The sequence below is a fragment of the Rhineura floridana genome, chromosome 9 (genome assembly GCF_030035675.1).
Source record: "Rhineura floridana isolate rRhiFlo1 chromosome 9, rRhiFlo1.hap2, whole genome shotgun sequence".
Lineage (NCBI taxonomy): Eukaryota > Metazoa > Chordata > Lepidosauria > Squamata > Rhineuridae > Rhineura > Rhineura floridana.
This window is the reverse complement of record NC_084488.1, coordinates 7,987,072-8,003,974: the sequence shown is the minus strand read 5'-3', so window position 1 is coordinate 8,003,974 and position 16,903 is coordinate 7,987,072. Positions and strand designations below refer to the sequence as shown.

Genomic DNA, 16,903 nt, shown 5'->3' with positions numbered 1-16,903 from the left:
GTAAGGCGATCCCTTAGGTAACCTGATCCCAAGATGTTTAGGGCTTTAAATGCTTAAAGCAGAACCTTGAACTGTGCACAGTAGCTGTGAAGGAATTGGACTTTGCTGTCCTGGACTGTTAAAATAGATTATGGCTTTTTATGGGGTGCTGCATATAATATGGGAATGCATGTCTGTACTTCTCTGTTTGTTTAGGAAGTTATAGGGTTGCCCAAATCACCTGGTCTGGCTGATCACATGACCTGGCCTGATTAATTAATGCCCTAAATATATAGTGATGATAATTTCACCTTTGTTTGATATTTGCATTATATTCTTTTATTTAAATTATTTAATATTATGGCTGACCTGAATTGAGTCAATAGTTTTTGATGAGTTTTTTTTCATTGATAGATAAAATACCCAGGAGAAAAGGCTGCTGGACTAGATGGACCATTGGTCTGCTCCAACAGGGCTTACTCTTTAGCTATTATTTTTTCATCCAACTCCTTGATACAGAATGCTGTTCACAGGGAACCTGCCCCTGCAACCACAAAGGCTGGCGGGGGGGGGCTTATCTAGACCATTGGATTCCAGCCTGACCTGAGGTGGGTTGCACCAGCAGCATTACCATACATATTCATAATAAAAAAGATTAAGTGAGGTATCATAATGCCTGTGCTGGATAAAGATGGATCAAGGGTCTGAAAATGTTGATCTAGGCTATATCAGAGAGCCAGTGGGTAGCGTGTTGGACTAGGACCTGGGAGACCAGGGTTCCAATCCCCACACAGCCATGAAGCTCACTGGGTGACCTTGGGCCAGTCACTGCTTCTCAGCCTCAGAGGAAGGCAATGGTAACCCCCCTCTGAATACCGCTTACCATGAAAACCCTATTCATACGGTCGCCATAAGTCGGGATCGACTTGAAGGCAGTCCAGCCTATATCAAGGGGGTGCTGCCTGAAGTTTGCTCAGTTGGGTTGGATTAGCTTGACTTTATGGATGGAATGCTCCTTGGAATTCTAAGCAGCAGCTCTTTGGGGCTTCCTGCTGAGATTCCTGTGAGCAGTGATTTGTATGCAGAACACAGATACGTGGGCCCATCCAATACACCTTTTAATCTGCTATCTAAACCCCTTGTGTGTCCATGAATTCACCGGCATCCATGTGACATTCCCTGCCATTGTGGACTTTCTCCTAGTTAAATCTGCACTTCCCCTACCCTGCTATAAACCGATTATTTTTTCTGTCCCGGTTATTAACTGCTGTAACCTCTGTAGTTAGCATGTCTTTCCCCACTTTTTTGTATTATGGGCAGATGATGTTAGATCCCACCCTCTGTCCACGCCTGCTCCTCCTTCCTTACAGTTCATTCCTACTTCTGGTACGGAACCGGAGTACTTCCTCCTTCTGGCTTCTGTAGCTGTATGGCATTGTTGTTGTTTTTAACTACTCTTTTGCAATCAAAATCAAATGTTTAGTGAATCGCGTTTTCACTTAAAAGCTGTTTTGTGATATTATGCAAACAAAGGCCAATAGACTTCATTGAAAACATGGCAAACCTGTGTGTGCATGTTAATTCAAAAAGTCAGATATACATTTTTGCACTCTTCTGGTAAAGTGTGGGAAAAGCAAAGTACCGTTCTGGGCCAATCACTGTTAAGGGGTGTGACTAAGGCAGATGCAAATTAGACCCAAAAAAATTAACACCAGTGCACATAGCTTTGAAAATTTGGGATTTAAAAAATAAATCCGAGCACAGACAGAACATGTATGGATCTCGAGATCACCAACCAAATATGGAAAATGTGGATTTTGAGGTTATGTATGGATGGGCCCAATAAAGTATCACTGAATCTCTCTAGCCCAATGAAAATGGAAGTTGTTTTCAAGAACATAGTTGAACACTGGATAGATAATTTTGGCTTAGCCTCATGCACATTAGATGACTTACCTGTTTAGTTTGCATTTGTGATTCATGATTCCCTTGCCGCCTTCCAGTGTACCTGAAGCTGTTTTTTTGGCTATGTGCCTGCCTAAATGAAAAAAAAACACATTTGACTCTGTTGCCCCATGTGTGTCTGAGAAGAAAAGTGAGTCAGGTGGAAGCAGTCACTCTTGCTCTAGTCTTCGGGGGCAGATCGGAGAAAGATAAAGGGAACTGAAGTGTGGATTCCCACAGGGAGGAACCCTACAGCACTGGGGCTTGAGCTCCAGTTGAGGGTTTCACTCTGTTCTTCTCCACCACCACTACAACCAACCAAGGGGATGAGGCAAAAAGCGCCTACATGTCACTAAGTGGGAGAAATGGGCGGGAAAGATTTCCTCGTATGATCAAGAGCTGCTAATAAAAGAAAGTGGGGAAAAGTGGAACCTCTCTTTGTAACCGCCCACCCCTCCCTTGAAATGTCAGCCTAGTACTTTGAAAATATTTTTCCCCATATTCACTCTCTGAGAAGGAAAATTATAATGGAGAACAAAAAAGTGTGTGTAGCGGTGGGGAGAGAATGATGTATTATTCTGCATTAGAATAACTCTTCTTGCCTGAAGCTTTATCTTTGCATTTATCTTTTATTCCCAGGATGCATTTGTACAACAGCAAGACATTTCCAAACAGCTTAAAGAGAGAGCAAAAGGCAGAGTGCAGCTAACCACTCCTTTGGGTGCCAAAAATGAAGAGAAATCACGGTACGGGGGTAGGCTGCAGTCCTAATCCATCCCCAGAGACCATCACCTTCATAAGGAGGATAGCCCTGTGCTTGACAAGCCTTTAATTATTCTGTCAAAATGCATTATTATTCATTTCTTAACAAGACAAATGCTATTTCTTTAAGGTTGGACTCTGGAGGTGCATCAAAAAGAGAAGACAGGCAGACCCTTCCGCATTTTCAGAAGGAGAAAAGCAAAGAAAAACGAGCTTTGCAAGAGGAATGGTACTACCAAAAGACAGAATTGCAAGCTCAAGTACAGTGGCAAATTCTGTATTGATATTTCATAACAAATTCATTCCTTTGAACAGCAGGCCGTTTTCATAAGCAAATAGTACATGGTATACAGAAGCGATAGCAAACATATTCAGTCATGGGATCCAGAGCCCTCCGCCTTCAGCTGTGCTATCATTGTGTGTGTGCACATGCGTGTGCATGGACACACAGAAACCAGGCCAAGGAGAGCCTGGCTCTACAAATGGAAGAAATACCCATGTTCAAATCTCAGCTCCGCTATGAAGGATGACTTATAGATTTTCAGCTGAAATTACCTCTCAGGGTTTTTGCAAGGATAACATGAAATAAGATCACATACATTGCCCTGAGTTCCTTGAAGAACAGGCAGGAGACAGACATGATACAGGATAAATAAGAACCTAACAAGCACCTCTCCTATTAGGATATGAGAGGATGCCCCAGGCAGGGGCCTCCAGAGTGACCCTTCATTTTCTCAGAGAGGGACACTTTGAGGATAACTTGGCTTCACTGCTGGATGGAGAACAGAACACAGGTCTTGTTGGGAAAGGGTGGAGTTCAGATCAGAATGGAAGTCTGATCACGCAGACAGGCATAAGGACAGCTGTTGTAAGTAAAGCTTGGCTGGCTTTCTTGAGAAGACTTCATTGGGAGTATAGCAGCCTTTCCCAACCAGTGTGCCTCCAGATGTTGCTGGACCACAATTCCCATCTTTCCTGACCATTGGCAATGCTGGCTGAGGCTGATGGGAGTTGTGGTCCAACAACATCCAGAGGCACACTGGTTGGGAAAGGCTGGAGTATAGGAATAAAAGAAAAAAACCGATCTTTTTCTTAAAGGGATATAACACTCATCTTTTGATCTAGATGTCAAAGTGTATAACACTCCCATTTACCTGGGGCAACCTTGCAACAGGCTGTGCAAACCTAATGAGCAACTCTAAATTCTTACATTCAGGACTCCTAATTTCTATCAAGCAGCTAGTTTTCACTGACTTAGTTTTCACTGTAGTCAACTACAGGTTATGTTGACAGGTTAAAGTCATGTCAACAATGGTCCAATTTTATGTTGTAAAATGAAATTAAACATGCTGATATTAAACAACAGGTCTCTCTCCAGGGATTTTTCAGCCTATGGGACCAAACTCTGCCTGGCAAGCTTCTTGGGTGCTGACATGTCTTGGAGGGAGGGCTATGGCTTTTCTAGCTAAATGCATTGATCATTACTCTTATAGTTCTCTGCTTTTGGATTGGGCGGTGCCTCTTGCCAAGTAAGTAGTACTGCCTAGGACAAAAGCGGCATTCAAGACACACATTTTACCTGGTAGGTACCCTTCCCATCAGGAAATGAGAGGGCTTCCCAGAGGTCTCTGCAATTAGAGGGAACTTCATATTTCCAAGAAGAGAGTGGCACCTGCTAGATAACACATAGCTTGTCTGTCAGTGTTGGTGGTCTGCTAGATAAACAGTGAAGCAGGAATGGGCATTCTGAAAGCACAATTTGCTCAGATTGAGGATTCAAGCCAGAATCTGCAGCTTTATAGAACCTGGAACAACTTTGTTGGTCCCTTGAGTCACCTGGCACCTGCTGATCTGGTAACTTGATGCCACCTTCTGGTCATCCACAGTGGTAGTGCTGAAGCAAATAGCAGTCCAGGAGCAATCCCTTCTGGCAAGGGAGAAGTAAGATGCCTGGAACCCACTACTAGCAGTCTTGCTACTACTGATCAAGACTCCTGCCAGTTTCCAGCTTCATTTAGAAGGAATGGATGGGAGGGACTGGATAAAATTCAGACAGGGTACAACCCTAGCCTGTAGTAATGAGTATCTTCCATGGATTTTGTTGAAGGCATTGAGCACAATCCTGAGAAAGTTAAATGTGCTTAACACCTATTACAATCTTTGTAACTTAAATGTGTAGTCAGTTCTTTGAATCCCATTGACTTCAATGTATTTGAAGCATGCTTAACATTTTGCTTGCCAGGTGGGGATTTCTGGTCTTGACGTGGTTGTTTTAAATATAGTATAAACATTGGTGGAAACAAGCGAGTCTAACTTATCGGAGAACACATTTTCAAAGAACTCAATAATAAGGGATAGTTTCTTTTGTAAGGTTATGCTTGAGAGGACTTGTAATGATATTAAGTCGGTAACTGCAGTAGTTAATGGCTGTATCCCATTGGATTCTAATATTTGAAGGTCACACAGCTGAAGCAAATGTTAGAGCAGCAAGCGAATGCTTTCAGGGACACCCTCAAAGAACAGGAGCTGCAGTCCAGTAAAGCGAGAGAGAAGCTTTTGCAAGATCTTCAGGACACCATTAAGCAAAGCCAAGATATTAAAGCACAGCTGGAGGCATCTCACCAGAGAGCCATAAATCTCCTGAAGAAAAGCAAAAATCAAGAGCTCAAGGTTAGATTTGTACTGACAGCGCTGACTTCTTTTTTCTTTAATCTGAGGCTTAACCATTTGAGGTACAAGGTTGCACATAAATACTATCCCAGCTTCAGGGCATAGCAGTTGTGATCTTGAATAGAGAGAGAGGGACAGAAAAACATGTGGTATGCATAAAAGGATTTGGCTATGAAAGATTTTGGAAGGTTTATAGTGTATTCCTGTACATGTCTATTCAGAATAAGTACAGGCAGTGCTTTTTGGGGGTAAAAATGTGGTGCTAATACTCATATCTTGATAAAAGTGCCATGGGCAGCCAAAGGAAGAGGTAACAATACTCTGTACTGGTACTATCACACACACACACACACACACACAAAGCACTGAATACAGGTAAAATAAAAACTGGAGAAAATGGTGTAAGTATATAACCAGTGATAGGTTACTTGTGATGATTAAATCTTTACCTTGTTGCCAATAACAAATAATATTGACATTGCCATTTCTGTTGAAGATTTGATTTTCTTGCTTTAATTTTTTAGCAAATATAGAGCAAATCTACCCAGTTCCTTTGTGCCCAGGAACTATGTGCCCTATTCTGTTGCTGTTTAGAGTGTTATATTTCAGTTTTTCATTAGGTTTTTTTATTTCTTATAAATCTGCTGTGTTGTTCATAATTCTTGTCTATATTTCTTGTATGGGTGTGTGTGTGTGTGATTGGCTGCACTAACCTGATGTCACAGAGGTGCATATCAGGCAGAAGTGTCTCTGGCTGTCATTAGTGAAGCTGCTCAGAGGCCAGAGCAGAGGAGAGGTTGCAGAAAGCCTAGAGATAGAAAAGGGCCTAGGAAAGCAGAAGGGGTGGGGTGGGGTGGGTCTAAAGTTCCTGAGTCAGGGGACCTAAGAGAGGGATGTTGGAAGAGGGAGTTATTCAGAGGAAGAGAAGGCCAAAGGAAGGAGTCTGAGGAGAAGCAGTTATGAAAGACTGAGTGGGCACAACTGACAGACCAAGAGCTGCAGAGGTTAGGAAAGTTGATGTTCCCATATTGATTTGGAATATTCAGCCAAATCTCTGGCTTTAGGCTTACAGTACAGTAGTAACAATAATAAGATGAAGGCGTACATAAATCACCCCATTTGGTAAGGAGGAAGATATCTGCCCACTAATGACTTGGAATAGTCCTAGCACTGAAACTGTGATAAAGGCCTAAATCCATTTTTCTTTGGTCACAGGAGGCAGAGGAGTACTGGAAGCAGAAATATCACGACAGCTTCAAGGTCCAACAGCAGTCACACAGCCTGGAAATACGGGCGTTGGAAGAGAAGGCAAGAGAAGAGTTAGAACGTGAACTTGAGAGGATGCAGAAGCCGCAGTCACTGTTGATAGGTACACTAAACCATGCCATGGTGAGGGAATTTGAGCACTATGCACCAATCACTCCATAGTTCCCCTTTTCTCGCCACTTGGGAACTCAGCTGCCTTTCAGCCATCCAAGTGCTTCTGACTAAGTCATGGGAATTCTAATCCCAAAGTCCAGCTGTTGCATTAGCTTAACTTCTGATGAGCCACTGCAATGGTCTCTAGCAAAGCAATCTACAAAGACATATTAAGGTTTGCTGTGTGTTTTCCTTTTTCAGCGTGGGTCAAACTAGAGTGCTTACTCTTTCACATTACTGATAAACAAATATTTGTTCCGACGCAACAGTTATAGGCCACAACCTATGATTTTCACATGTCAAATTAATCAGACCTGGCTGCAATACTCGACTGAAGAGAAGCCCACTGAGTCCCTCTCTCTGTTGTTTATCCTTGCTTATCTTCTCTCTTCATAGAAATTTCCCCAGCTCCTCTGGAGGAGATTAGCAAGTAAAGGAGAGATGACAAGAATGGATAAACAACAGAGGAAGAAATATGTATGATCCCCTAAACTTTCTCTGCCTGTTTCTAAGGAAGCTTTAAATCAGACTTGAAGGAAACAAAACTCTAGAGAACTTGCAATTGTTTCAGCCTATTACACCCATATGAAAAGTCCAACTATGTTGTCATCACCCAGCCCGCCTCGGGCTCTTTGCATGTATCGCCATGCACAACATTTGGCATCTGGTATGTTTTGGGAAACAGAGAGGAAATAACACTTCCCAGCATGTGCTGAGAGGCAAATCTTCCATGTGGAAATTGGTGGAAGTGGCTGGCTTACCCTGGATCAGGAACCACAGTGGGCAGGCTTTTCACACAATATGTTCAAGCGGTTGTGAGAATAAGCCTTCGGTATGATTTTCTCATAAAGTTTTGTTTTGTTTAAATGACACTTGTCTATTAATAATAACTATCAAAGGAATACATAGTCAAGGGAAGAGTTGAAATGGGGGACTCTTTTTTTTTGCAAAATCTTCTGTCCACACAAAATGTCCCTCTTCTCCATTTCATCCGTCTTTCAGGGGGCATGTGAGTAGGAATGAAAATGTGCCTCTTTTTTTCAAGTGGCCACCACCACTTCTAAGGAGAGGATATGCAGTATGATGCACAGTGCAGTCTTTTTGTCTGTTGACAAGAGAAGGGAATTACCTTTTCACAGCAAACAATTATTTCCCCCCATCCCAGGGAAGCCCTGCTCATTTGGAGAAAAGACTTATTTCTGAAACGACAGCTTTTGTTTAGGAGAATTAACCCTACAAAAAATTGGTGTCAGCGTAATATTATAATCCTGATGTAGCAAGAAAGATCTATGTGCAGAAACAAGCTTCAGACAGCCAGCATGGATATAGAGGTGTTTCTGGATGCACATCTCTATCTGGGTTTACTAGATGTGGTGTGTGCAAATGCGCACATGCGTGTAGCATTCTTTACTGCTCCTTTGATGTCCATTTATGACTTACTAGGATATATATAACTGTTTCACCTACAAGCATCTTCCTAGTTCAAAAGAACTTGCCAACATTTCTTCTTATTGTGAGAGTTTGTATTTGTTTCTAGACTCTCTGAGAATGGAGCTGTCTGAGCAACAGATAAACAATAAAGAAAAGGACAAACTCCAAGAGGAACTGAAGAATATGATGGCCGTAAAGAGGCAAGAGGCAAGCTTCTTATTTCTCTGTTATTGACTAGATGCCACAATCTTGTTTTAGGTTTTACATTGCATTTACTGATTTTTAGGAATAGAATGTATTATCTTTTATGACCCAGATAAAAAGACAGTCAGTATACTTTTTCATATGCCTGTGATAATAAACATGCCACTGTTGATAGGGCTTCAGAGTGTATGTATGGTGCACTTGTCTGTGTGCGTGTGTGGGTAAATTCTACACCAAAGTCACTCAAATTCTTCATCAAGAATCAAATTCTCTAACCTGTATACAAAATGCAATTGATCCCTCTTGCTATTTTTGATAGAGCTTTTGTTGGACATGAGAGAGTCAAGAAGCCATTGGGAACACTGAACACTAGAAATTGTATTCAGTGACTTCTTTGGAATATTAGATGTCACTAGCCGTTGCTTACAGGCACATTTTCAAGCCCGACCATCATAGCCATGAGGGCTAGTAATTTGCTTGTTATTGTTGTAGTTAAATGAAAGCTGAGACTCTCAGGAAGCTGAATCCTGTGCCCTTTACCACACACTTTTCTTCATGGCCATGGAATCATTGAATGTACTCAACCCTGATGATAATTGAAAGTGGGGATAACCAACATGGTGCCCTCCAGATGTTGGTCGATTACAAATTGCATCTGCCCCAGCCAGCATGGGTCATAGTTGGGGGTGATGGGAATTGTAGACCAACCATATCTGGAGAGCACCACATTGGCTATCTCTGATTTAAAGATGAAAACTCTTCCAAGATAGTACTTGATATAGCCACATGTGCTTTGAATTGACAAGGACAAACTGTAGATCTTTTCTGTTGCTCAGGAAAAGGCTCCCAAATTAGGTCTCTTTCCTTGTCTATATTTTCTAAATGAAATGGTATAACCTGCACCCATAATGCGCAGATGTCAGTTTCAAGTACCTACATTTGCTCTTTTTCTTAGGAAGAAAATCACCAGAATCAAATAAAGTTTCTCAGAGATGAACTGGAAAAATGTCAGAGTGAAATGTCTGGCCTCAAAAAGGAGAATTCCCTTCTTAAGGACACAAAGGATCTGCTGAGTGTAAATGTGGAGCTACAGAAGCAAACGTCTGGACATCTTCAAGACAGGGAGAGTCAACTGAGAAGGTTTCACACTGATATTATGCCTCTTTTGCAGTGCATTATTGTGAAACAACAACTGGCTGTTCCATGGTCAAGTACTATGTAGTCCCCAATTGCCATTGTAGAGGTGGGACACTTTAAGAGTGGGGACAGGAGTATGTGGCCTTTGGTCTAGCTGCATGTCTCTTTGGGTGATGTATTATGAGGTGGGACTCTGGCCCTCCACACTCTCCTCAAAGTGGCTGCCCAGTAACATTATTGCCAATCAATATCAAAGTGTTCCATGGATCACCCTTTGGGTACACCAACTGCAAAATTGTAATGGAATCAATAGAGTTCAATGTTTTGGATATAGTCAGTGTTGAAGCAATTCAGATGTGATAGTGGGGCAGAGAGAACAGCGTGAGCACCTCCTGCTTCCTGGTCCATGGCATCTCTGTAGTCTGCCCCAAAATGAAAGTGCACCTCCCACATCAGAGAGATTTACAAGTTCCCTGTCCCTTGCCCAATGCAAAGACGTGTCCTGGGTGGGGGAGAGAGAGAGAGAATGTTGTGTTTGAAATGAGGCTGAGATATGGAGGAACAGGAAGAATGGGGAAAATGTGCTTCCACTGTCCTTCACAACATCATCATTTTCAAAGCTGCCCTCAGTCTAGACAATTTTCTTTGTTTAGATGGCTCACAGCCAGCTTAACTAAAGCAATAGAGACACTTGCAGAACTGCTGCTCAGTTACCCCTTCCTTCTCAAAATGAACAGCCAATTTCTTCCCCCAGTGGGCAACCTGCACCTTCTATTGCTCAATTCAGCTGTGAATTGAAATATGAATGGTATTTCATGAACATTACTTGATCTGTGAAATGTTATAATGTATTCCCTCTGCCAACCACTGCAGTATGTTTAACAATTGTGTCATTTGTAGTTATTTTTATTGTACATTTTTATATCACTACTCAAGTTTATTGAAAGATGAGCTTATAATCAAACATAAAAAGGAAATGGATGTCTTGAAACAAGATCGGCATAAGGAGTTTAAAGATGTCATGTCCGATTTCAGTAGTTCACAAGCCCTTCTTTGTGCAAAGATTGTCCCCGTGGAAAATGAGTACGTGGCTTTATGGGCATAAGGACGTGCCAGGTAAGGGGAACGCGGCCCAGAATGCGGAAATGGAGGCGAACTCCTGACGGATGCAGTTATGCGCTGGTTAGTGCTTGTAATCAAACTGTATGTGAGAGCGGTGAGGGCGGCAAAAAAACAACATTTCGCTACCACTATAAAATCATCCCTTTGCCGCCCAGCGGAGCTTTTTAGGGTTGTCCGAGGGCTACTTCATGCAGGCCCTCAGGACATGGTTGAATCATCAGTAGCCCGCTGCAATGAGTTTGCTGAGCACTTTCAGCATAAGATCTTATGCATTCGTCAGGACTTAGACTCCCAATTTATAGCAGTTGATCCTAGTGAGGTGTCCAGAGCACAGTCTTGTCATGTTTTATTGGATGAGTTTCAGTTGGTTCAGCTCGAGGACGTGGAGAAGGTGCTTGGACTGGTATGTGCAACCACTTCAGTACTCGACCCGTGCCCCTCTTGGCTTGTGAAAGCTAGCAGGGATGGGACAGTTGGCTGGGCCAAGGAGGTGATAAATTCTTCTTTGCGAGAGGGAGTGGTCCCCAGCTGTCTGAAAGAGGCAGTAGTGAGACCACTCCTGAAGAAGCCTTCCTTGGACCCAGAAGATTTCAGCAGCTACAGACCAGTAGCAAACGTCCCATTCCTGGGCAAGATCTTGGAACGAGTGGTTGCTGGCCAGCTCCAGGCGCTATTGGATGAAACCGATTATCTAGATCCATTTCAATCGGGCTTTAGGCCCGGTTTTGGCACTGAGACGGCCTTGGTATGATGACCTATGTCGGGAGACAGACAGAGGGAGTGTAACTCTGTTGATTCTCCTTGACCTCTCAGCGGCTTTTGATACCATCGACCATGGTATCCTTCTGGAGAGGCTGGCGGAGTTGGGAGTTGGAGGTACTGCTTGGCAGTGGTTCCGCTCCTACTTGGTGGGCCGTCTCCAGAAGGTAGTGCTTGGGGAACATTGCTCAACACCGTGGGTTCTCCAATATGGAGTCCCGCAGGGGTCAGTTCTGTCTCCCATGCTTTTCAACATCTACATGAAGCCGTTGGGTGCGGTCATCAGGAGATTTGGAGTGCGTTGTCATCAGTATGCTGATGACACGCAGCTCTACTTCTCCTTTTCATCTTCTTCAGGTGAGGCTGTCAATGTGCTGAACCGTTGCCTGGCCGCGACAATGGACTGGATGGGAGCTAACAAACTGAGGCTCAATCCTGACAAGACTGAGATGCTGTTGGTGGATGGTTTCTCTGATCGGATGATGGATGTATACCCTATCCTGGATGGGGTTACACTCCCCCTAAAGGAGCAGGTTCATAGTTTGGGAGTTGTTCTAGACTCTTCTCTTTCACTTGAGGCTCAAGTAGCCTCGGTGGCTCGGAATGCGTTCTACCAACTTCGGTTGGTAGCCCAGCTACGTCCCTATCTGAGTAAGGAGGACCTCACATCAGTTGTACATGCTCTGGTAACCTCACGTTTGGATTACTGTAATGCGCTGTACGTTGGGCTGCCTCTGAAGACAGTCCGGAAGCTACAGCTAGTGCAAAATGCGGCGGCCAGACTGTTGACAAGGACCAAACGGTCCGAGCATATAACACCTGTTCTGGCCCGCTTGCACTGGCTACCAATACGCTTCCGGGCCAGATTCAAAGTGCTGATATTGACTTATAAAGCCCTGTACGGCGCAGGACCACGATACTTGTCGGAACGCCTCTCCACTATGAACCGGCCCGTACACTACGTTCTGCTACGAAGGCCCTCCTCCGGGTTCCAACTCACACTGAGGCCCGGAGGGTTGTGACAAGATCTAGGGCCTTCTCTGGTGGCCCCCGAATTGTGGAATAGTCTCCCCGAGCAGGTCCGCTTGGCGCCGACATTGACATCTTTTCGGCGCCAAGTTAAAACCTTCCTCTTTCCCAAAGCATTTTAACTGTACTTTTTAACTTAATATAATTTACTTGGATTTTTGCACTGTATAGTTTTTCTTATTGTATTTATTGTATCTTTCTGCTGTTCACCGCCCAGAGAGCTATTGGTAGTTGGGCGGGATATAAGCCTAATAAATAATAATAATAATAATAAGTGTGCAATATGTGTTGGATTGGTGAAGTTGTTAATATTTCACAATTTTTTAAGTCATGGTTAAGAATTTGGGAGAGTACCAATATTGGGAGTGTGCTCTCCCCCTCTCTCCCCTTTCCCACCTACTTTCCTGTCCCATCGTTTTTCAGCATTAAATATAGTGTAGCATTACTAGGGATCCACCATATTTTCTGGTCTTGGTAGCCATGGCAAAATCCATGGTTGCCGGGACACAGCCCCTCCCTTCAGTGCAATCCTGTATGTTTATTTAGATTTATTTATTTATTTATGTATTTATTTATTTATTTATTTATTTGTATACCGCCCCATAGCCGAAGCTCTCTGGGCGGTTTACAGTAACTAAAAACATTAAAAACAAATATACAAATTTAAAACACATCTTTTAAAAACAATTTAAAACACAATTTAAAATTTTTAAAACAATTTAAAAACACATGCTAAAATGCCTGGGAGAAGAGGAAAGTCTTGACCTGGCACCGAAAAGATAACAGTGATGGCGCCAGGCGCACCTCGTCAAAGACATCATTCCATAATTCGGGGGCCACCACTGAGAAGGCCCTCTCCCTTGCTGCCACCCTCCGAGCTTCCCTCAGAGTAGGCATCCGGAGGAGGGCCTTAGATGTTGAGCGTAGTGTACGGGTGGGTTCGTATCGGGAGAGGCGTTCCATCAGGTATTGTGGTCCCAAGCTATATAAGGCTTTATAGGTTAAAACCAGCACCTTGAATCGAGTTCGGAAACATACAGGCAGCCAATGCAAGCGGGCCAGAATTGGTTTTATATGTTCGGACCGCCTGGTCCCTGTTACCAATCTGGCCACTGCATTTTGCACAAGCTGCAGTTTCCGAACTGTCTTCAAAGGCAGCCCCACGTAGAGTGCATTGCAGTAATCTAACTTGGAGGTTACCAGAGCATGGACAACTGAAGCCAGGTTATCCCTGTCCAGATAGGGGCGCAGCTGGGCCACCAACCGAAGTTGGTAGAAGGCAGTCTGTGCCACCGAGGCTACCTGAGCCTCAAGTGACAGAGATGGTTCTATGAGAACCCCCAAGCTACGAACCTGCTCCTTCAGGGGGAGTCCAACCCCACCCAGGACAGGTTGGACATCCACCATCTGGTCAGAAGAACCACAAATGATGTTTGTTTTCCCGAAGATTATGTTTCGTGGGGCTTTCCCCAAAGAAGTGTGCAATGGATTGCAGCTTTGGTTTCTGATCTTGCACTGCTTTTCAGTGGGAGGCCAGAGACAGTTGCTCACTTTGCTCTCCAGCACCAAACATTTGGCACAGGGGGAGAGTAGAAAGGGCTTGTTTTGGTGATGGCCAATTGAAGAGCGCTACCTTAGGGTGGAGGTATGTGTGTCCCTGCAGATGTGCTGCCCCTGCCCTCCAGCTCCAAGCTAGAGAAGGTGATGAGGGTTGGCCACTTAATGGGTGGGTGGCTGAGGCAAGAGTGTCTTAGCTGACTGCTGTCAAACCAAGCCCCAGCCATTTCCTCTAGAGCCCTTGGGGAAATGCTGTGGACTTTTTTGGGCATCCACCACCAAAATGGCCAGGCCCCACCACCTCTTTCTGCTTGGAGCTGAAGAAAGGGACCATCCCTGAGAACCCCCAAAGTTCAGTCCAACAAAGTACAGCCCCCTCCTTAGCTCGTTAGGGAGAAGCAGGGATGGTGGAGGGAAAAGCCAGATGAAATACTCGCCATGTTCATAATAGCATTGTGTCTGCACTATGGTTAGATGTAAACTAAGCTTTGCAAGCCACTGTTAACATTAGCAACTCTAATTCCATCCCATATTTAACAGTTTAGAAAGGAGTAGGGAATTTGAGCAGGAGAAAGAGCACAGGGAAGGGACTATATGACCTTGCAGGTGGGACGGAGAGTATGAGCCTCCAGGGTGGGCCACTGTCAGTGCTGTCGGTCCTAATAAAGATATTTTATTATCCCAGTGAACTGTATTCTAATTGATAACACAGCTACCTGATTTTGATCAGAAGTCTAGCTTGCATAGCTGGATCAGGGCAGATCACCAGAAATAAGGTAAGGCAATGAGGAGTTATAACAGTAAAGGGAGTTGCATGAGTGTGGTTTCTTTACTCGCAATCTCCCATATTTGCCCATGCAGCATACTTCCCTACTGCCCAGCATTGTTCCCCTCTGCTGATAAAAACAAAAGCCAAATTTAGCAAAATAACTTTGGGAAAAGATTAATACATACACTACATAGATGCTCAATGGTCCACAGCTGCAAATGAATGTACATTTACATGGGAGTAAAACCATTAAACATAGAGGACTTAACTTCCAAGTAAACTTGCATAGAGGATCAGGCTTTAATTTGCATCATCTAACTATTAGAGGATTGGAACTAGAACTATGCTTAAAAGCTTTTGGAGTTGGCAAGAGGTTAATCAATTATTGCCGGTGTAACTGCTTTCAGACTGAAAGTGTATGTTCTGGGATCTTCATCAAGTATTTTCCATCCTGTGATTGACACAGACTTCAAGAATTAGAAGGGAAGGAGAGAAAAAGAGAGCCTAGGCTAGAAGACCTACATCTTATAGACTGCCTACGGGATAAATTAAATGAAAAAGAAGAGATGATCAAGGAATTAATGGTGAGACTTTCTTTAATGAATACTCATAGCACATGCTATATAGCAGCTACTGTTAAAAACTTGGGGGGGGGGAAGCATTACTTTGGATAAGTTTTTCCTTCCTTTCTGTAATACCTTCACATTGCTTTCAATGCCCTACTATGCAACAACAAAATAATCCTAAACTTTGGGGTTACTGGGGCAGGTGAAACAAAATAAATTCCCCAAATGTATTAGAAACTCAAAATAAAGAAGCTGCTTATTTAATTTTTACACACTCTTCTCTTCAGAATTTTATATGGATACTGATCCTTGGATGAGGACAATAGGTATGATTGAGCACTTCAATCTGCGAAACAGGCACTGTTACAGATGCCACAGTCCTCTTTCTGCACTTGTAAGAAATCATTCTTTAAGTGTGGCAGCACCTACACGTTGCAACTTCCTGCTTATTGACATTTTCCTTTCGGTACCTGCTACTTACTTTTTAAAAAAGTAAGCCTGTCCAGACACATAGCTGTTGATTTATTTATTTAGTTAGTTAGCAACTGTTTCAATTGTTTTAAATGTTTTAATTACTTGTTTTTAACTATTTTATTGGTAATTTTAATGTTTTTAATAATTCACTTAGAGGTCTTTACATTCAAGCAGTATAAAAATTTTGTTAAATAAATAAACCCAAACAATTTCAAACTTCAGCATGTTGATATTTAAATAGTGAGCAAAACCAAAGGATTTTGAAAAGATTCTCCAGTTTTAGCATAACATCCCCCCCCCCGCACACACGCACATATTATATTGAGCCATCCTCCTATAGGAAGAATTGACAAAGGGCTCAGCTGGTCCCTCTTCCCACCATCCCACTCCTTAGCATGCTGGCCATATGTAGTACTACAAGAGACTGTCTGCACCTCCTGTATACCCATCCACCCATCTACCTCCTTCCTTGGTGTAGAAATTACTCCTGCCCAAAGTAATCATGAAAAGTGAGGGAGGGGACTGTGACACCCTTTCCTGGCTCTCCTTGTCAGGTTCCCACCTGCTCGTGGCTACTGCCTTTCACTAGGCACCACCAGGGACTCCACCAGTCCGGACTGTCCTTTTTTATGGTTTCTCTCTCCGCTCTAGCACAGATCTCAATAGATCCCCCTGCTAGGCAGCATCACCAGTCACGTTCTACAACCAATGTTCCCAGAGACCTTGCCTGAGTCTCTCTATCCGGTTACATTCGTGACTGCGTGCCTATGCTGTTCCCAACCCCCTTGTATCAATGCAGATAACTCATAACTCGGGGTTGCTCTGGATACTTATGTTATCTTCTCCTCTTCACCACTGCCACCATTTGTTACTGTTTCCCTTCAGCCTTGGTTATTACCTTACCCTCCCTTCTGGTCTGTGAAACCCCAGCCAAGGATCAGGCCTTTGGTAAACCAAAATATTATTTATTAAATAACATTAATAACAAGATAACTTTGATAATGATCTACAAGCTTATGGTTTCATCTATTACTGTGATATTTGACTTATTACTAATCCGAACTCCACCTCCCTCTTTCTC

At 43.3% G+C, this 16,903-nt stretch overlaps 1 protein-coding gene across 4 annotated transcripts in view; it reads left to right on the top strand.

Annotated features, from left to right (window-relative positions):
- Nucleotides 1-16,903, top strand: part of FAM184B (family with sequence similarity 184 member B) — a 123,868-nt gene that overhangs the window by 99,834 nt on the left and 7,131 nt on the right. For 3 of the 4 annotated variants that reach the window (XM_061583473.1, XM_061583471.1, XM_061583472.1), the window contains 7 exons: nt 2,563-2,669; nt 2,816-2,945; nt 5,143-5,355; nt 6,571-6,724; nt 8,312-8,412; nt 9,365-9,549; nt 15,249-15,366. In XM_061583473.1, coding sequence (XP_061439457.1) covers nt 2,563-2,669; nt 2,816-2,945; nt 5,143-5,355; nt 6,571-6,724; nt 8,312-8,412; nt 9,365-9,549; nt 15,249-15,366 — 1,008 coding nt within the window. Of the gene's footprint in view, nt 1-2,562; nt 2,670-2,815; nt 2,946-5,142; nt 5,356-6,570; nt 6,725-8,311; nt 8,413-9,364; nt 9,550-10,482; nt 10,630-15,248; nt 15,367-16,903 lie in introns of all 4 variants that reach the window. The other variant, XM_061583474.1, reaches the window with a different exon arrangement.